The 21,980-nt window shown below is 39.7% G+C and overlaps 1 protein-coding gene across 4 annotated transcripts in view; it reads left to right on the top strand.

Moving 5' to 3' along the window:
• The first annotated feature begins 12,065 nt into the window (after positions 1 to 12,065).
• The window catches only part of afap1 (actin filament associated protein 1), a 63,223-nt gene continuing 53,308 nt past the window's right edge, over positions 12,066 to 21,980 (top strand). The window contains exon 1 of one of the 4 annotated variants that reach the window (XM_017430341.3): positions 12,066 to 12,276. In XM_017430341.3, coding sequence (XP_017285830.1) covers positions 12,240 to 12,276 — 37 coding nt within the window. In that variant the 5' untranslated portion in view covers positions 12,066 to 12,239. Of the gene's footprint in view, positions 12,277 to 12,452; positions 12,549 to 21,980 lie in introns of those variants that run through there. The other 3 variants (XM_025009130.2, XM_037976530.1, XM_037976531.1) reach the window with 3 other exon arrangements.

Here is a 21,980-nt window from a genome sequence, read left to right on the forward strand (position 1 = left end):
TGGGTGAAGAAACACCATTATTATTACGACTCCAGAGATGGGACACTGATTTACCTGCCTCTCTTAGAGCCAGCTGTTTCGGAGCCTTAGAAAAATATGGAACTGTAGCGGGTCGGTGTTTGCAGCCCTGAGGATAATGTGAAGCATCTGGACGTTTCATGACTACTTGCACGCCTTTACTCAAATAAATAAATAAATGATACATTGTTTTAGACAGACTCAGACAGAACAAGATGAAAAACAACTTGTTTTTTACACCCTAACGATGATGACAAAGGAAAATCGGCATATTTGAACACTTTTTGTATGGAATGGAAAACCAAAAAGGGGATTTCCTATTTTCTGCTTATTTAAGCCTCCTATCATGTTATACTCACGTCTTACCTTTTTTAAAAGCTTTCTCTTTGAAAAATACTATAACCTTTGATTTCCATGAGTTTCCATGACTCATATAAACACAAATACTATTTGATAGGAAAACAATAGATTGAATGCCGAGTCAGCATTCACACTTTTATTTTCCTTTTTACAGTGTCTTCAGTGTGTTTTTTTTGCAATCAAACTACTTCCACATACTTTGTGCTATTTTAATCATTCTTATATAAAAAATTCAGCTTGATTGGGAGTGGTAAATGGCTTGCACTTGGATAGCACTTTGTCTAGTCCAAGGACCCCAAAGCACTTCACACTACAATCATTCACTGATGGCAGTAAGCTGCATTGTAGCCTCAGCTGCTTTGGAGTGGGCTGACATCACACCAGCACCACCGAGCCCTCTGACCATTACCAGTAGGCAAGGCAGGTAAAGTGTTTTGCCCAAGGACACGACGGCCGAGACTGACGGGGGCGCAAACTGGCAACCCTCTGGTTACAGGATGAACCTTTACCTCCTGAGCCACTGCCAGATTGTCAGCTTTATTGGCATGGTCAGTTTTGAACAGGAACACAGAAGTAGTGAGCAATGATCGAACTGTGTGTGTCCATTATGGAAAACAGACACATTATAAGATCATTATGTTTGGTACTGAACATGTTGGAAACCAGTGCAGTGGGTTTAATGGCAGTGTTAAAGCACATCAGCCTCCAGAGCGGTATTCCAGAAAGCAGGTTATGTGAAAACTTGGGAGTTAGTTGAACCTGATTTTAGGAAAACTTCCAGAAAAAGAAGTAAGTGAAGCTCTAAGTCTGTCACCATGGTATAACTCTGTGAAATAAACCTGCTCGCTGGCAGGTTTTCTGTAAGAACTGGACCGGCCCCCTCCCAACTGAAACAAGCTGTTCAACATAAGCTGTCTGTTTTCAATCAGTCTGACTGATAAAGAAGCGTAATTACTTCATATTGCTGACGTCACTATTTGATTTTGCCACATAGATTGGATTTGGTCTCATTCCCAGATGGTTTTTGTTGGAATGGTTTTCATCAGATGCACTCATTTCTCTCAGTAACATTTTCTGTCTGCATATATCCAATATAACTCCTTGGTCTGCTCTCATCAGAGCAAAGTTTGCAGATATAATTTGCAGAAAGCATTTTGCTGTTTGAAACAATCAAACTGCAATCACCATGAGAATAAAGGCAAATAATTCCCATTTATTTGCTCTTCTTTATATCCTGTGCAACAGTTAGGATATGCAATACAGCTTCAACAATAAACGTGTTTCACCAGTGAAAATCCACCCTCATTAACTGATGAATTAGAGATTTTAAGTCCACTTGTCTGATTTTACGGTCCAAAAACACATTAAATGAATTCATTGTTCTAAGAATCTTATTTTGCAGACACATCTTCCTTCACTGAAAATGTCAACATTTTGACAAATAAGTTCATTGAGAGGAATATGGCACATTTGATTCCTGTAATTATTTGGCGCTTCATATACACTTGTTATCAGCCGTTCTTGAAACAAAACCTCAGAGTTCCCCTGCTCAGACTTAGCCATCTAAAAGTTTATGAATGAACTCAGAGTTTGTTAAATGTGCTTTCCAGATTATCCCCCCAGCAGATCTGGGATCGAGAAAAATGTAACTTGTTCTCATCTAGACACCAATAAACCCCAGTGGTGTTACTTAACTAAAGTATACAGACACAGGGCTTCTTTATGTTTCATTGGGAGGTAGAAATGGCACATTTACTATTATTCTTCTGACTAAATAATAAAAAAGAAACATCCATATCAGAGTCCCATGCAGTGTATATAATATAGGTTAGTCCAGGGGTGGGCAATCCTGCATGTTTTCCTTGTTTCTCTGCTCCAACACACCTGATTTGAATCAGTGGGTGATTAACAGGCTTCTGCAGAACATGAAGAGGTCATTTAACTATTGCATCAGGTGTGTTGGAGCAAGAATAGAAGTAAAACATGCAGGGTTTTAGCCCTCGAGGACCAGGATTGCCCACCCCTGGGTTCGTCCCACAGGCTGTGGTCATTGTGTTTGTTCTTTGTTGGGACCAGACAGAAGGTTTTCTGAGCCGATGCAAAAACAACTTCCCATGATGACTCATTCAGCTCCATCTGTTTACATATGAGACACGGATAACCCAGGGATTAGATAGGTCCCTGAGAGGTTAGCTGGTAGCACTGAATTTAGCTCAAATCTAAACTTGATTGACTCTTAACTATGTAAAAAGTATTCTGTCACACAATAATTGTAACAGAATAATTTAACTGTGCAGAAGTTATTGTCATTTTTCTTTTTTTTCTTTTTTGTTTTTTCAGGTAACCATAAACACATTTGGACTTTTCCATGTTCCTGTTCAAAAAAGTTCAGTTGTTCAACTTGGTCGGGGCTTTGATTAGATTTATCGCCCACTGCCAATGCGAAGGCAGAGCGATAATGTCTTTGCCCATGTCTGTTGGTGTGTGTATTTGTATGGCTGCACTTTAGCAAAAAATCTTATGAATCACTGAACTGATTATGTTGAAACATTCAGAAAGTGATCACTGGATGAAAGTCTACAACTGATAAACTTTTGGAGTCCATATGATTCAAGATGGCCACCACAGTAAAGTGATCTTAGCACAAAATGGCTACAAATTTTCAAATATTGAGCTTAAATTTGGTGTGGTAGTACCTGAGAATCATGTTTGTCTGTTAGCAAAATATCTCATGACTCTTTGAACAGATTTTGATAAAACTTTCAGAAAATAACCTAAAAATATTCCTAAAAACTGATTACCTTTTGAAGTCAGTCCAATTCAAGATAACCAATACCACTAATAGGCATTAGCCAACACAAAAATGGCTTAACTCAGTTCAGACTTTACAAAAAATGGCTGAAGTCATTTTTCAACATAAGACGATAGTCCAAAACTCTGGCATGAAAGACAGCAGGTATTTCTTCAAGAAATGCTAAGTTTTTAGTTTTATTAGTTTTTACAATTGTTTGGTGAGCTTACAGCAGTAAGAAAATATTTTCGGTAATCTGCAGCATTGCTCTAGTGTAGAATTTATTGTTGTACTTTCACAGGAAGAAAGTAAAAACGCTCTGTGTGTCCATCAGTGTGTAAATAATTAAAAGAATTAGAATAAACCAATAATGTGTGTTTTATATAGCAACAAAATACAATTGTTACTCTTAAATTAGTGTATAGTTTTTGCTAAAGAGTTTTATAAAAAATCTGGGGTGTTCTTGATGTGTAATTATGCTAATTTTGAAAAGAGGGGGGCCCTATTTTTTAAAATTGTACCTAAGCGATCATAAAAACACTTGAATAGGCTGAGGAACGGAGGTTATCAGAACATGTGCTAATGGAAAACAGGTTTGGTTCCACTCTCTTTAAGCAGGCACCAAGTTTAGAGCCTTTTTTTCTTTTTGGTCTAACTGTGACGGCCTTTACACTCAACAAGTTCAGCAGAGGGGAAAAATCAACTCCTCTATCTCATAATTCTTAGTTCTTGGAGTTGAAGGGAGTTATTGTTAGCAGGCCTGGGAGGGTTTCAAAGTTTCTTTTGTAGGCCCCAATAGCTCCAACACTTTCAAACTTCTCAAATAACCCAAAGGACACTTTTTGAGCACACTGACACACACACATATATTCTCTCATGAATGTATAAACATTCAGACCCAGATAAAAGCCAATCCAACAAGCCTCTCCAGCCTGTTTTGTTTGACAGAGATTTGTGTGTCTGTGTGTGTGTGTGTTAATACATCTTGGTGCATGCTGAGAGTTGCTCTGGTTGGCTGGTGCTTTGACAGACATGCCTCGAATACCAGCCTTTTTCCTGAGAGGAGGGGGTCAACCACATGGAATCTAAACAGGCTTGCTATTCACACACACACACACACAGTTGTGTGTTTTTTGTTCCATTTTCCCTTACTGCACACAGCTGGCTTTTGTCAGGCTGAGTTAGTCCATTTTGCTGACCTCTTGGCCCGCGGTGGCACAGCTCAGGGAGTAGCAACTCTTCATCTCTGCATCATTTTCTGTCTGGCTCACTGTAGGCGATTAGTTAACCGGGTTCTCCCAGCAGGCACCAGACTACACTGAGTGTGTTCAGTCCCAGAAGCTTTATTGGTGAGGCCATGTTGTCATCAGATGTTCTCTAGGACTTATTGAGAGGTCTGATTCAACCAGTCAGTCTAGTATTCATGTTTGACAAAACGTCAAACCAGATCACATGTCCTAATGTAATAACTAAAACAGAGGAATGATTGAGAAACAATTACAAGTCAGGCATCCACCCTGTGACTCTGAGTTTGTTACTGAGTTTCTTTTAGAGCAGTTTCTGAAATATAGAGTTTTTAATACAAGTAGATTATTGGGTAAAGTTATTTACCATTACCACTGGTGGTACTCGGGATCCCTTTAGGGGTATTAATTAGTTAGTCATCAGCAGAACAATGGTTAGCGCTGTCACCTCACAGCAAGAAGGTTGCAGGATCACCTCCCAGCCTGGGGCCTTACTGTGTGGAGTTTTCATGTTCTCCTCATGTAAGCGTGGGTTTTCTCCCACAGACTAAAAAGATGCTTGTTAAAGTAACTGATAACTCAAATAAATTTTCCCTACGTGTGAGTGAGAGTGTGAATTGTTGTTTGTCTCTACATGTCCCTGTGATGGACTTGCAATCTGTCCAGAGTGTCCCCCGCCTCTGGCACAATGACAACTGGAGATAGGCGCCAGCTCCCGGTGACCCTGAAAGGAAGAGTGGGTAAAGGAAATGGATGGATGAATGGAAGCAAGAACAAGAAAGAAAAAGGCACCATAAAAATCAAATATTATTAGCTCACTTTAGAACTTATTTAAAAAATCCATTAAAAACTGTTAGAGCTCTTTTTTTTTACCTTTAATAATTTTAAGTTTAGTAAATTTCTGTGGAGAAATCCAAGGACTTCTGCCAGGTCTATGAGGCTCTTATCAGAATGAAATATGATGACAGCGAGGGAGTGTGTGATGATTGTGTGTGTGTTGAAACAAAGAGCGATGAAAGCTGGATGGGTTTTGGTGGTAAGTATCTCACAGTATTTTCTTCACACACATTACAGCATAGAAAAGTGTGTGTGCAAGAGAGAGGTCGGTGAAATCTCATACTGATAAATATGAACTTGGCTCGGTTGTTTAAAAGTCAACAGTGACCTCAGGGTTTGGCCCTGTGAATGCTATTCAGTCTAATAGAGATTGAGATACTATAATAACTTAGACGCCTCCCTTCCCCAATCAGCCATCAACCTGTCATGTTGTTCAGACACCCAGAGAGAAAAAACACACACAAACATTAATTTTCTCAAGTATCATATACTTGAGAAAATTAATGTTTGTGTGTGTTTTTTATATAAAAAATACTTGATTTTATGTTAAAACAATGACACCTTTTCCCTGTTAAGAGTTTTTGTGTTTTAACTACTTGTTTCTAAGATGTATATATTGAAACAATAGACAGTGCAACGATAATTTGGAGTAAAATACCCTCTGCATGGATATCCTATCCTGCATTGTTATCAGGGTAGTTGATCATTGAACACATACTGTAAATGTTCCAGTTTTCTTGTTCTCACTGGCAGCAGCATTTTGTACCGTCTGCAGATGATGAATGAAAGACGCTGATTTATCTACAATACTCTGTCCATGTTGAAATAAAAGCATGAATACGTTTCCAAATCTTTGGGAAAGAAATCGAGCTTTACCTTGGCTAGAAGTCACAACTGAAAAGGGCTTGTTCTGACAATGGAGCAGGTTTGTTTGTCAAAGTTAAGAGTCAAAAATGACACCAAGGTTTTTCACAGAACACTAATAATATGAAGTCAATGTCCTAAGAATACAATGTGGTTTATCAACAAAATCCGATTACATAAATACAGTGACTTATTGATGTTATTTAGACAGTCAAATAGAGGCTTTAAAGAATCATTATTTTTTTATTGAGCAGATAGACGTGAAATTATTTTGCAAAGCGGTGGATTGAGATATTAGATATTCTAAAAATGGATAGAATACAGAACAAGATCTCCAATAGAACCTCGTGGTACCCCCCATAAAGATTGGAACTGAAGCTTAATAATGATCTACAATATCATAAATGATAGAATAATTTTTAATCCCCTGTATGAAGTCTGAGAGAATGAAAGGGTCTAAATTTTTCTTTTCGATACATGGCTGCTGTATAAAAACTCAGCCACGGTATATTTGGAAACCATGTGCAGAGAATGGTGAGTGTTTCGTGACTTTATTCCACTTTTTTACCCATTGGTGGTAAGTTAAAGGGCTGATGATTTGGGCTTGTTTTGCAGCCAGAGGACCAGGGCATCTTGCAGTCACTGAATCAACAATGAACCATGACCCAAATATTCTACATTCAAATCTGTCATCTGGCCATCTGGCCATCTGTGCCACAGCTGAAGTTTTAACCAAACCGAGATATGAAACAGAACAATGATCCCAAACAAAGCAGCAAATCTGCAACAGAATGGCTGAAAAATGAAAAGATTCAAGCTGCTGCAATGGTCCAGTCACAGTCCAGACCTCAGCCTGATTGAAATGCTGTAGTGGGACATTAAGAGAGCAGAGCAGAACCCAGCTTCTACAAACCTCAATGAACAGAAGCAAGGTTGGAAAGAAAAAAGTCAAAATGCCCCCACAACCATGTGAGAGACTGATAAAGTCCTATAGAATCTGGTTACTGAGAGTGATCAGTTTCTGTAGGACTACTGAGAGTCACTGATCACTTCAGTCACTGGGTCTGTATTTTAGCTTTTTTAAAATAATAATAGTGTGCAATATATCACAATTTGTTATTTATTCAAGATTGGTTTACCTTTATTTGAAGACCTGGAAAAGACAAGATGTTTTTTGTGATGTAATAATATGTTACTCTTTAGCACTGAAAGAGGGAGGTTATTTTTTACTATATGATTATAACACAGAGATTCAGTGGTTAGTAAATGAACATATCAATAAACCAAAACATATACTCCTTGTTGGGCAAGGTTTGTTACAGATACAATGACTATTCTTTAGATAAACATTACTGAACAACCAGTGCCATTCGGTGGTTGTCCCTGAACTTGTGGAACTGTAAGATGAGATGGGACATTATTCTTTCTCTCCACACGCTTCCCTCCCTGAGTTTCAGGTTCTTCGCTGAAAAGCTGCAGTCCTGAAGAAAAACAAGGACAAACATAGGATTAGGTAGCCTCAGTCTACGCCCTGAACCCATCCCCCACCACTAATGGCAGATGGAATATTGGACTCAATACTGGAATGTCTCTTGCTTACCCCTAGGGAAAAGGATGGGATCATCAGCTCATGGTAATGGATTGTGACCAACATACTCTATTGCTAAAAATGAAATAAAAAGGGTAAGCACTGAAATAGCCACGAGAGGCAAAAATCAAGCAGTTTGGAGGCTTTTTTTGTTTAGCTTCCTATCAAACAATCCGTGCAATGCACCTTCAGGAGTTGAGATATAATGTACTCATAATTTCCAAGTTTCAAGTTAAAAAAAAATTAACAGGCGCACCATTCAATGTCAGAATTCTGAGTCTGAGATTCCTGACCAATCCCAATCTCAAAATCCGACATAGCTGCTTCCTGCATAAAAAGTTGTGATGGGCAAAAGCAAAAAAGCTTTTTATTTTCACTTTTGTTTGGTTGTATCTCATTAATTCAATTTCAAAGCTAGTGCCGTCCAACCTCTATTAGTGAATATGTTGCTACAGCGTTTGAGTATAAAGCATGCAGAGTCATCAGCTGTTACTGATTTAAATAGCTAACAGCAAATCTTACTATTTTTGTGACTTACATCAGGAGCACAGTTATCTTGACTGACGTTATTGCTCGTTTTGAGTTTCGACTCCTGAGGTAAATTAAATGCAGTACAATCTAAGCAGGATTAACACCATCAGGGTCTCCTGGACACTGGACTCCATCTTGCTTTAACTCTTGATTTGGGGAACTCTATTGCTTTTTGACACTGTAGACATGGGATCTTCATATCTTGACTTAAACAGTATTTTGGTGTTAAAGGGGCTGTTCTACAGTGGTTTGAATCATACACTGTATTTTGCCACATCTCTTAACTGTTAAATTCAGGTGTTTCAGTCAGGGTTTGAGGCCCCTTATCTTCTGTAATGGGCAATCCTCCTTCAGTATATTAAAACATTTTGGACAATGCTATGCTTCCAGCTTTGTGGCAACACTTTGAAGAAGGCCAGTTTCTATTTAAATATGAATGTGTCCCAGTGCTCAAAGCAAGGACTATAAGACATTCAGTAATTTGATGTCTTTGGTGTGGAAGAACTTGACTGGCCCACACAGATCCTTGACTGTATCCCTACCTAGTATCTTCAGCATGAACTGCAAAAGAGATTGCAAGTCACACCTTCTCATCTTACATCAGTGCCTGGCCTCATAAATGCTCTACAGAATGAAATGGGCACAAATCCACTGAAACTCCAAAATCTTGTAAAGTATTTGAAGACCGATAAAAGTTATGGCTGCAAAAGGGGACCAGTTCCATGCAATCTCTGATGATGTGATGGTCATGTATGGCAAAAATACTTATGTCCTAATAATGTATTTGACATATAGACACTTCTATGTTTACATAGATACATTGTATTTAGTTTCAACTCAACTTACAGGTAGAGTTCTACAAGGCTTTGTTTTGGGCCCTGCTCTGCTTTTAGTGGTCTGGTCTCATCTCATCTTCAGGCTCTTTTACAACATCAAACTTCATCTAGACCACTGAAGTCAAACCACCAGATCTTATAGTTTGAATCCAAATACAAAGGTAGAGGTGATTGCTTGTTTAAAATAACTGCTTCTAGTACATAGAATAATTCAATCTATCTATATGACAACTATGCAGAGTGATGAAACTTTCAAGGTTTTAATAAATACCCATGCATACTCTTTTGCATTCAGTTGCATATGGAGCAATTTGACAGCATTGTTTCAATAACTTCACCATTTGTGTTTTTACTGTTTTACAAGATATTATTTCTGGCTCTTGGTTATAATAATGTTTTTGTACAGAACTTTCGTGTAAAATTGTCTGCGTTTAAACTGCTGTGTACATAAAATTCATATTGTCATGGACATTGAGTATTTTGCTAACACTAACCATTCTCAGCCAGCAGTGCTGATTCTTATGGTTCCGTCCCACATCACTAGGCTTGGTTGTAGTGTGGTGATACAGAATTCAGTGGAAAACAAAGTCATGTCCTGTGAAAAGGAGCAGTGCAGCTGGTCTTACTTTGTGGTGTCTGTAACTTTTCCTACATTGCTGAAGATTCATTCAGGAGATGGCAATCCTAAGAGTTTAACAAAAAAGCAACTAGACTTCTTTTCTTGTTTCTTGAAGGCATTTCATCCCTTCCTTAAAAAAAGGCTTCTTCAATTCTGATTATGGGTTGGAAGTTGCAGGCTGATAAGATGTTCTCAGGTCAGTCGAACTCAAAAGGTTGTTAGAGTTCCATGAATGACTGACCCACCCGTCCCTCCAGTGACTCGTTTGGTTCATTGTTCCTCATGACCTGTTGACCAACTAGACCAACGTGTGAAGAGTTTCGGTCACGTGTCAAAGTGGTTGTGATACCACGTGGGGAGAAGAGTCAGGGCTGTACTATAGGTATTAACCCTCCTGAAGCTCTCAAAACTGAAGAGAGAAAGAGAAGCCCTTGTAACATCGAGTTCATTTGACCAGGAGGCCACGGGAAGGTTAAGCCAGTATCTGACTGGGCTGTGACTGTTGGCGGCGGTGTTTGTGAAGGACGTTTGTGAGTGAGTTTCCGAAATTTCTAAAGAATAACGTTAATAGTTTGTCTTCAATTTACTCGCTTGATTTGCAGTGTCTTGCCATTGTGTCACTTAAATTTAGAGCATGTTGAAAAAAATATGCAGTTTTAAAAAAAAAAATTTCTCAAAATGGTTGCGGAGCTGTCACAAGTGACTCAAATCCTTCCCACTTTAGTTTCTGTGACTCAAAAGCACTACAGCTGTAGTTTAGCACCTGCACAAGAGGGTTCCTAATGACAGGAAATATGCAAGGCTACAGCTCTGAATATGCAGATCTAACCAACCCAATGACAAAAAGATAATTATTAAATAACCGGTTCAAATCTGCCTAAATTTATTTCCACAATGTACTCCAGTACATTAACTTATAAACATGGGAGCGGCTGCTAATGTGGGTACAAAATGAGCAAAGTCGGGCAATGAAACAATGTGCTTTTGTGTTTACTTGGTTTTTCCAGTTAAACATGACTCTCTTAAACCATCTCTCTGTCCAAAATGACTCCCTTATCCTTGAGATGGAGGTGGATCGCTGAGTCTTAACCTGAAGAGCTGTCTGTCTGTATTGTGCCATGTGTTTGCACAGCTGTTGTTCAGTTTCTCCTATATAAAGCTCTTAACACTCCTCGTTGCATTGGTGTTCTCTCCTTCAGGTGAACCAGCAGCTGTCTGAGGGCACTGTTTGATATGAATCTCTTGTCCGTCTGTTTTATTTTACACCATTAAAATGAAAAAATACTCCTGCAAACAGGTAAACAGTTTCCATCTCTCTGGTTTAATTATTAGATTGAAACACAACCTTGCCCCAAGGGGGAAGTGAAAAAGGCAACAAAAAAATAAATAAAAAGAACAAAATAAATACTAAAGAAGATATAGACTAGTTTTCGCTCAGGAGCTGCTACTGCAAATGATAACTTTTCTTGTTCTTTTTAAATCTCACGTTGTAAAACAACAAGTACACGTCTTAATAAAGCTGGATTAAAATTCTGTAAGAAGTGATGGAAATTGGCTCTCGCTGATGTAGTTGCCTGACAAAATTTATGTCATTTTGTTCTCCTGGGACCTCCGAGAGCCCGTTCTGTGACCAAGGTCCAGGCAGAACCTTTTTCCCTCAAAGTATGTGTCAACTAGTGTGTGATTGGTCAGAACTTTGTTATGGGCGTGTTTATTCAGAGCAATGGCTGAACTCCAATGGGGAGGGGACATTTCGCTTTCTAATACAGCCATCTTTACAACTGTTTTAGCAAAACCTGTAAACTTATGAAGATAGTCAAAAGGTGAAGAACTTGTGGAAGGAGGTAGTGTGGAGACAAAGGCAGCTCTCTGTGGCTATAATGATAGGCAGTATGATAGGCCAAGCATTTGATCACTCTTTGTGGCAAATTTGCAAATGTCAAATGGCGGGTACTGTCTCGGGCTGTATATCTGTATACCTGGGAGTTCTGATCTGAGTGTCTTGTGGATGAAAGGTGTGTGCGAAAATGAACGGCTCAGGAACCGACTTTGTTGCTTCTAATGGAGTATAATGAGATCAAGAGCAAGTTTCTTCACTTCTCCACACAGTATGAATCCAGCTTAATTCTAAATTGTTTGAAAATGACTGAAAATCAATTGTCACATGAAGATTCAAACTTTGCTGGGTTGGGCCAAGCCCCCTAAAGTTTGCACACCCTAAAGCGTGCCTCTGCGCAGAACCACTTCAGAATGGCTGGAATATCCCTTTAAATCCAGCAGCGGTATCCGTGCAGGCGGTTTGCTGGAGGAGACCCAGAGGAGGTGGAGGGGGGACGTTTCGAAGGAGCAGAGGGGAGGAGGGAAGCGGGGAGACGGGAGGGAGGGACACAAAGATCCGGAGAGAAAGAGCCAGAGCTCAGTGGCCGGGAGAACACCGACGACCGCTCGACCTCTTTCCGTGTGGATCTGTACTGGTGCCGGGGAGCCGCCGGGCGCGCGCCTGCTCTGTGTGCGAGGTGGTGGTGGATTATTAGATGAGTTTGACTCCGCGATGAGGAGCGAGCCCGTTCTGTTCGCTTCCAGCAGGGGTGAGGTTTTTTTTTTTTCTTTTCTTTCCTTCTTCTTCTTCTTCTTCCTCCAGCTGCTTCTATGCGTCACCCAGTTCAAAGAAGAAGAAGAAGAAAAAACTCAAACAGGGTTTAGGAGCAACTTCCCGGCTTTTCTCCGCTCTGGTTACCTGGCAGCAGTCTCGCGATGTTATTAGTCCATTTCTTTAAAATCCGCGCGCGTCCTCCTGCTCGAACGCACGCGCACACGTTGGTAGGAGCCAGTGACCGGGACGGTTCTGTGGGTCTGATGGGTTCGTTTTAATGCGATTTTGCTCTTTATTTGTGCACAAAGTGACTTATTTAATGAGTTCCTGTCTCAAAGAGTTGATTTTCCTTTATTCTTACTGCTGACTCAGTTGAGCTGGAACCTTTAGGCCCGTGTTGACCTCCACAGGGCCACTCAGTGGGTTTTCTGCTGATGGAACACCAATAAACCTGACATTAGTTACAGCTCTGTGGACAACGCTTGGCTGAGATCTAAAACAGGACTTTAAAATGTTTTTGTGTCTTTGTCCTCATCTGCCCCAGAGTTTAACAGTCCATCTCTTGTCAGGTTTGGGCTGCTAACTCTTTCATGTTGCATCAGGGATCGTTGTCATTGTTGTCTGTTAGCAAAATATTTCACAAACCACTGAGCAGATTTTAATGGAAGCTTCAGAAAGTAATCAGTGCATGCACAACTACAGCTGATTAACTTTCGGAGTCAACTCGAATCAAGATGGCCTCCACAACCAACTGACCTTATGAAACACAAAATTGACTGTGACTCAGTCAGTTTTGCTGCTATCGAGCTAAAGCTTGGCGTGGTAGTAGCTGAGCATCGTTCACAACACATAGTCTAAGGGCTTCACATTGCGCAAGATCTTTGCTTAGAACTATGGCAATAACTGTTGGCGTCACCCCAGTTTGTCTGTTATCAAAATATCTCACGAACCACTGGGAAGGTTTGAATGAAACTCTCAGAAAGTGGTCTTTGGATGCACATCTACAAGTGATTATTGTTTGGAGTCAGCCCTGATGAAGTTGGCTGCCATAGCTAGTCAGCCTTAGCCAACACAAACGTGGCTACAACTTGGCCAAATTTACAGAGACTGAGCTGAAGTTTGAAATAGTAGAGACAGCCATTCTCAAAACTTTTTCTGAGTGCTAACTTGCCTTGGGAGAGCTTGCAATATTGCTTGAGGTTCAGTATAACTTTATTTTCAAAGTTTGACTAGAATGCTACAAGTCTGTCCCTTATCATAAATGATCCTAGTGATGACCTCTGACATGAAAGGCAACCATATGCATCCCCTCAAGGAAGGCTAGGCCTTTTAATTGCTTTTTAATTTTTTTTTTTTTTTTTTAGAAATTCAGTAGTTCTGTCTTATTCTCTAGTATTGCAGGCAAGTGTAGGATTAAAGGGATATTCAGGCCATTTTAGAGTGGGGTTGTGGGTAAAAGTCATGAACAATTACTATCTTACCTGCTGTAGATGTCCTCAGTTTGGAGAAACAGAGTTCAGTTCTGGCAGGACTGATGAGCTTATTGGATCGTTTGAACATAGCAAGGACTAAAGTAGATTTCTGATGATTTACCATAGAAGTCAGCAGCAGCTAGCTGTAGCACTTCAGGCGATCTGCTGCAAAAGGCCTTTTTGCAATATTTCTGCCAAAATAATTGTCTAATGTGAAATCGATGACATTGGAAGACAACAAACTCCACTTTGGATTTGGTCTACTTGGACAGCTAGTCCAAGCGGACCCACTTTTAAAGGGAGTTGCTGCCATTTTAAGGGGATAGTTCAGTCACGTTTGAAGTGATGTTCCATCTAATAGTTATCAGTCATGAAACATAGAACATAGAAAAAGAGGCAAAAGTCTTTGTCCAGTCTAGGCTAATGGCCAGCCAAACAAATGCTATTTTTGATTTTCAGTCTTATAAAACAAGTCTTTTTCAAAATTGATGCGGGTGTGAAAGAACACTACTTTAGCTGATATTTAACCTCTACACATTTGCAGTTTTGTTGCTGATTTTTCAACCAAACGCCTGTTTTGCTGCGTGAATGTATGTGTTTGGAACAGGCTAGGCTAATGGCTATATATCAGCACCTGTAGTCAAATACCCCTGATGACTCCTGGCTGTCTGATGCATTCAGCAGCCTCAGCTCCATTGGATTATACGCAGTTTATCTATGATCTGCACAGTGACAGACATTCAGTTAAGAAAACGGTGTCATGTAAAAGTACTAATGTAGTGTTCTTTCACACTGGTATGATGATTTTGAGAAAGTTGTCTTATATGCTTGAAAACTGATTAAGCAAAGACATTAGCATAGCCTGAACAAAGACGTTTGTCTCTCTTTTCATACTCTGTGCTCTGTGATTGATGTGTCGACTGATAAGACACTATTTACTTTGCCTTATGTGCTATTTTGCCTTCTTCATTGTGTATGTTTTCAATTTTAGTTATTGGTAGAGTGTTGTTCATTATGCTGGAACTGAGGACCACATTTTATCTCCTTGACAACATGTAAACAACAACAACAACCTTAAAACACAATTGATATTTAAACATTTTATATTTCTGTTTTTGCACTATGTGGTTATTTGGGAAGAAATGTTTGAAAATATCATGTGGTATTTGACCTCATGTTTCACAGGAAGTGCTACAGCTTGCTGCTGATTCGTCATGTTCTTGCAAAATGCCACAGAATTCTATGTAAATAACCTTGTGATGGGAAGTTACAAGCTAAGATATTAATCATAGAAGCCCATTTTAAAATGGCTGTAATAGCCACACTTCAGCCTCAGGTTGCTCAACATGATCCTGGAATGACATTACAGCTGCCTCATATCTGTATTTTCTTTCTGCTCCTGGCCATGAAAGGAGTCCTGCAATAACAGAACCAACGCTGGCAGCTGCAGGGTATCAGGTGGCCAGGCATTTGGTGGGTAGCTCCTACAGACCCCCATTGTGCAGTGTTGTTGTAGTCATATCTCTGAGTCACATGAGCATGTGCTGAAAACTGTTTTGGTTTGGGATTTGGTTGAACCACTGAGTCTAGGGAAACCAAAATGCAGGTATGTAGCGGTTAAAGAAACTCAGCTGGTTAACCAAATTATTAATTTCTTAGTGTTGAGTTTTTCAGATTCAGGATGTTGTTTTTCAGGTGTCTCCAGACTGTGAGACTTGGGCAGTCTCACACACTAAAAGGACCTGATAAAACAGAGTTGGATGTTTGCAGACTTTACAGAGAAAAAAACCACTATGAGTCCTTGGCCGTGATGCACTGATACATTTTACTCTTTGTGCACTCTAGGGATGGGCGTTTTAAGCCAAAACACACTTGAAATTTGTTAGTAATTATTAGATTTTCCATCGAATATTTGCTGCTTTATGAATTTGGAACTGTTTCATGTTTTATGTTTTTGTTTTAAAATGAGCATGTCCACACAATTGGGGCTTCGGGTGAATGGAAGTTCATTCAACCAAAGTCCTGCAGCTGGAAAACCTTCTAATGAAACACAGGCCTTAGGTCTAGAGACATTCAGACAGTAAAGCTGAGCTCACCTGTGACCATAAATTGTACTTCATAATCCTTTCAAAATAAACTATGGTGGCAGAAACGGACCTTGGACACCCCAAGTTGTTTTTTGTTTGTTTCTGTTGTTGTTCAGGAGAGGGTTGGGCAGTAGGTGTTGTCAACAAAAGTACCTAGACTGGAAAAGCATAATTGGGAAACAGCTTGGTGCTTACAACCAGGTGCCAGTGTTTTGTTTTTGTTTTTTTTTAAAGAACAAAGTTGCAATAATTTTCAATTTCACCTATTTTAAATAGACTTTGAATTATCACAAATCACTTCCCATCCCTAGTCCCACTCTACAACCACCTTGTTGTGGTTTGAACACCATTGGAACCTATCATACAAATACAGTGTTATGGTGTGGTTGGTTTTGGTGGGTTTGATTTTGTTCTCTTGCTTAGAGTTTTCTATAGATCCTTGTTTTTAAGGTATTTTTGTCAGTCTGTTCAGTTTAGTAGACATTCCTCTGTTTTCCTGGCATTTAGGTTTTTGTTTTCCATGTTCCTGTTTAGTTTCCCTCAGCTCCCCTCCAGCCTTGTCTTACTCACCCATCAGACCTTAGCAATTACCTCACCTGCTCCCACTTGCAAATCATGCCTCCCAGTAGATAAAAGCTCCTTGTTTTCCCTCATCCCCCGTCAGATCTCTCTTTTTTTGTCACATGTAACTATCCTGTTAAGTCCTGTTTTTGGCACCTCCAACCCTTGGGTTCTGTTTTCTTTAAATTATTATTTTTTGGATTACCTGCCTGCATGTCTACCTGCTGCACTGCAGTCTTGGGTCCAGCAAACAAACCACTCCACTCCTTTCATGCAGTTTGCTTTTCAACATCTGTTTCAAGCTGGTGTTGTCAGAACTCGTGACAGAAACAGCTGAGATGAGCTACTAGCTACTTAAAAATTAATTATAAGATTTACAAGACCTTATGTAATGTATTGACAGAAATAAATTGATTATTTATTAAATGTGGCGAATCAACTGGTTTTGACCATGTTTTCTACTATATATCAGCCAAGCTTAACATTGCCTATACTGCCCCCTATCTATATAATGACAAAACGCTCCAGTATATTTGCTTTGAGCTATTGATAAAAACACTTTGTTTAGTGACATTTTGTAAATTTTACTAAATTTACCTTGACATTTGATGGAAAAGAGAAAATGAAGTTAATAAAAATGCAGTCTTAAACATTCTCATTCTGCAGTTCTGTTCAGTAAATTACTTTTTATGTTTTAATGTTATTATAGTAAATGTGCAGGTTTTAAAAATTTGATTGACTTCAGGTAGCTGCTAGTGAAGCACAACAAGCTACTGTATGTCGGCAAAGCCAGCAGTCGTTTTCTGCAAGTACTTTTAAAGAACTCCAGTTCAGGGGTGCCATGTTTCAGGGGGGCAAAAGTGCTCGAGTGTGAAAGTGTTTATTGGACTCACTATTTCAGCTTTCCTCGCAGAAACCCGAAGTTGACAAGCAATTAATTGGAGCGTGTGTGCGTGTGATGTGGTCTGAGTGGGTACATGGTGTCAGTGTTCTGGCGCTCTTGGCCCATTTGGTTCTACTTTAGAGGTGTGGGGGGGTGTCTTTTCTTTCTTTTCTTCATTTGCCCCGATGATGATTGAAGTTCACAGGCTTTCATCTGTTAGACGCACGAGCTCCCGTCTTTTTGGTTGCAGAAACGGGGCGGAGTGACAAATCCCTGGAGTGGAGAGAGCGAGAGGAGCTGAGGAGAAGTTGGTCTGTAATCGCTCCCTCCTTCCCTTTAAACACAGCCTGTCAGTAAACTGGCATGTGGGAAGAAAGACTTTTGGTTTGACTAATCATAGCTTTTGTGGCCTCTCTCCGCCTGTCAATATTTATCTGAAAAAAACGCAAGAATGAGGATGAGAATCGTTTAAGTAACATTAGGCACAAGTTAGAGACCTTGATTCATGCCAAACAACACCTTAACAATTAGCTTCTTGATTTGATGCTACCAACCAGGCATGTTTCAACTGGAGCCTCAAAATGTAAAAACTGTACAATGGACCTGTTTGGTCTTGGCATTACTGCTTGCCTTGATAATTTAGACCCATTATTGCTCCGTTCACGCTGGAAGACGATCCTGTTACAATGTGAATAATTAGCAAGAACCTGAATGGCCTTGGCGAAGACTTAAAGTGTGTATTAAGAACTCGGTGGGCTTTCCATTATCCTTGCTAGAGTGTAAAAGGTCGACAGTGGTTTTGAGCAGACAAAAAACTGCTGTAGCAAGGTGGTTTTGGTTTATCATTATGTAGGCAGCATATGGGGATCCAGTGGAGCATTGTGGCCGCAAATCCACGATGTGGGGCCTGTGTGCACTGGTGTGGCTTTGTTGTGCAGGACTGGCTTTGCTGACCTGTGCCTATTGTAACTGTGTCAAGGTCATGAAAACAGCCCAGCGCTGTTGTTATACCTGTGGTGGTATTGTGGTTTGATTTCACAGAGCGGAGCTGAATGCTGAAGCTGTCTGAGGAAAATCTTGCCAGGGCAGGCAAAACTTGTGCGGTAAGAGTGCAGGAGAGTGTCTCAGGAATGTAGAAACTAGCAGAGAAAAGTTTGAGTACTAAGAGAGCAGTGGCTTCACGATTACTTTAGCCTGAAGTTTTTCCAAATTTGACACAATCCGGCCACATTCTTAAAGGTTGTGCAGGTCACGGAGAGAGTATTGGGGTTGCCATTCAGCAGCTGACGTTAATAGGCTAACTGTTGTAACAAGGTCTTTCTTAGGCAAAACTTTGTAGGACTTAAGCTGAAGCAATGAGGAGGGCTAATTGGAAAGTTCACAGTAAAGTGACACTTTTTTTTCTCACATCCCGATAGCTACAAGTCCAAGTTCTGTCGAGAAAGCCACACTCCCCCTGTTCCCACCAGAACTGGAGCTTCTTTAGAGTCATCCCTGATCCCTTCACCTCATCTCTCTTTCTTTTGCCTGTGATTTTTGGCTCGGGACTCTCTAATTATCCATTTTAAAAGAGATGCGAAGGGGAGCTTCGTTGCTTTTACTGAATCGGTCTTTAGCTTGCTTCTGGAGGAGCCCGTTTTCTCCCACCGTCCTACTCTCATATCTTCTTTTAACCTCTGTCAGAATCAGCCTGTCCCTCTGTATCTCTTTCCTCTTCCTCCCTTTTTCTTCAGATCAGGGTTTTGCAGATGTGCGTTTGAGGTCTGGGAAACATCTGCTCGTACGGTAAACCACCTGTACCATTCGATAGCAATCAGTCCCTGGTCTGTAATGTTCACTTGGCATGCCCATTGGAATGAGGGGAAAAAAATTGCACAAACCTCATAATTACAGACCTAAGAAATGGGGCGAGAGCGAGACAGCTTGTCTTTCATCATAAACTAATGCTGCATCGCCCATCCTCTGATCTGATCATAACTCTCTCTCTCCCTCCTGGTGCTCATCCAAGTCCAAGCTTTATGTAACATTTATGACTGCTGATTTTGCGCGACTTTCAAAGCATTTCACTTTCAGTGCAGACCAAATGTAAATGGGACTTTTTCCATTGTAAGACATTTGCGGGTTATTTTCCAATGGAAATGGAAAACAAAATATTCCGGGGAAAACCTTTAAATAGTTTCCTGTTAATGTGTAGTTGTGTGTGTTTTCCCAAGGTTAATGTAGAGTAATTTGCATTAAAGACATTGCATCTGTTTTTTTTTTTTTTTTAAGAATAATAAACCCCGAATTGTCCAAACAAATGCCTTCCAATAATGTTCTTAGTTTTGCTGGCTCATTGGAGGCAGTAACCATAATGATGCCAGACCATAAGCCAACACCAGTTACCAGCAACCACTGTCTTACTGTAACACTTAACTTTCACTGAACCACAGAAAGTGCATCATGAAGATGATTAAGTAGTTATCTAAAATCACTCCTCGTGGGAAGTCCTTGAAGCATTTAAGGAGTCTGTCACTTGGAATAAAAAGACAGTTCTACTTTGAATACAAGTGTATTGTAAGTAATCCAAATGTACAACATGATGTAGATGTTTTACAGCGATGCCAAAAGGTTCATTGTTCTTCTTCCTGTTTGATTCGACCTGCATGGGCTGGTATGCGATTTGGACGGTTTGATAACTTGGATCAAAAATACCATGGCTTTGTGGTGTTACAATATTAAAACAAAAATTTTAAAACACAATTTTTTTTGCTTTAGTTGAATAACAGAAATGCAAACATTATTTTTTTTGCTGCCTAAATATGATTAAAATATTGCCTAATAATGGTCATATTATAAGTAGTATAATACTTATGAATATTATAGTTTTGTTTTTTGTTATTTAATTCCCACACAGTTATAAGTACAAAGAGTTGTTGGTAGTCACTGTTTTTTTTGTTTTGTTTTTCTCACTCAGATCAGATTTTAAACAAATTTGCGATCAGCATTTGTAAATATTACTTTTATTTACAATATGATTAAGTACCAAGGCAATTTTTTTTTTTTGTCTTGAGCACAGATTCTAATGAACAGTACAGACATAGTATCAGACAATGAACAGCCTGTTTAATGACACTATAGGAAGCCAAAGTTTTTTCTGTTTTTTTTTAAATGGACTTTTTATATTTGTCCGACTGTTATTGTAGCTTTTAAGAACAGTGTTTCCTTTAAAAAAAACAACAAAAAAAACCTGTTGTTTTACTTCTTCTCCACAAAGTACACACACGTGACAGACTAAACTAAAATACGGCACCAGATCATTTTATTTATAAGTTTAAATTCAGTATTACTGTTTTTCCTGCTGTTCAGCTCTTTGTACAGTAATGCTGAGAGTCTGACAAGTTGATGTTAGTAATTAATAAGCTGGTTTATTAGCCTCTGTTGGAAGCCTGACGTCAGCTGTATAGTTTATCTGCTAACATGCTAACACTTGTAGCTTCAAACAGTGATACCTTAGAGAGAAACAGGTGTTGCTCCTCTTGCAAACGTGCCGTGACTGACTGGGTTAGTCACCAAATAACATGAACAACCAGCCAATATTGTCTTTTTTTAATGAGCATAAAGGTTTAAGGAAATTGCAGTCTTGGTCTATTAGGTAAAGAAAGGGAGAAAAAAGCCCCTGTTACCTTGTTTTAAGGCATTTTAGCCATAGGAATAGTGTGACAGAAAACAAATTGTGTTTTTGACACAGAGACTTTTTATTGCCACAGATATATCTTTTTAAAACTGTTTATGGGCTCATGCCTGCTTCAGTAGGCAGACAGCTGATCGATCAGAAGAGCTTGCTCTCTTGTGTTTAGCATGCACTCTTTGCTCCAAACTACCAAAGTTTCCAACTGGAGCAACGTAATCTGCTCCTAACAAGAAATGATTTTCAGCAGGACTGCAGAAAGTCCGTATAACATCGAGACTGGGATTCAAGAGATGTGACCTTCTGTCAAACTTCAGCTTACCACAAACAAACAACAGTGGGTTTATTTTTAGTAATGAAGTAAATGTTTGATCGACAGTGACTTTTTGTATTGCTCACCTTGCTAGTGTCGAAAGTTTGAAACATACTGCCAAACAACAACAAAAAAATAACATTTCTTTTGTCCCCATTATGTTATAGACTGCAGAGTTCATTTTTGGCATCATAAAAGTGTAAATCTGGCCAGGCCTTGGTGTTTGTATAGCCCAGTTGTGTAAGTAAACTGACTAACAGCTTGTGCCGATTTTCAAGAGTGCCATGACTTTATGACGGTAATGGTGGTTTGAAATTAGAATGACTTGGTTGCATTTTCTCTGGGGAAAAACCCCGGTCTTAAATGAGTCAGAGAAAGTGCATTTGTATTAATGTTTGTGAGGCTGTAAACCCACTGATATTTGATTCTTGTATGTGTGTGTGTGAGGGTTTGCATAGACAGATCTCGACCCGAATATCTGCCAAACAACCAGACTAAACACATCCCTGAAGTTTTAAAGATGCTTTTCGACACAAGCAACAGACTGCGTGTGTGCCGCCAATCACAACAAATGCATTCTGGGGGGAGGGAAGAACAGCCCCCCCCAGCTAAATATTTTTTCGAAACAAAAGCACTGCGGTTCAAGTTCTCCCCAAGACCCAAACATGACCTCGTTGCCCCGCAAACGCACATCCACACACCCACCCACACAC

The sequence above is a fragment of the Kryptolebias marmoratus genome, linkage group LG7 (assembly GCF_001649575.2).
Source record: "Kryptolebias marmoratus isolate JLee-2015 linkage group LG7, ASM164957v2, whole genome shotgun sequence".
In the NCBI taxonomy this organism is placed as follows: Eukaryota; Metazoa; Chordata; class Actinopteri; order Cyprinodontiformes; family Rivulidae; genus Kryptolebias; species Kryptolebias marmoratus.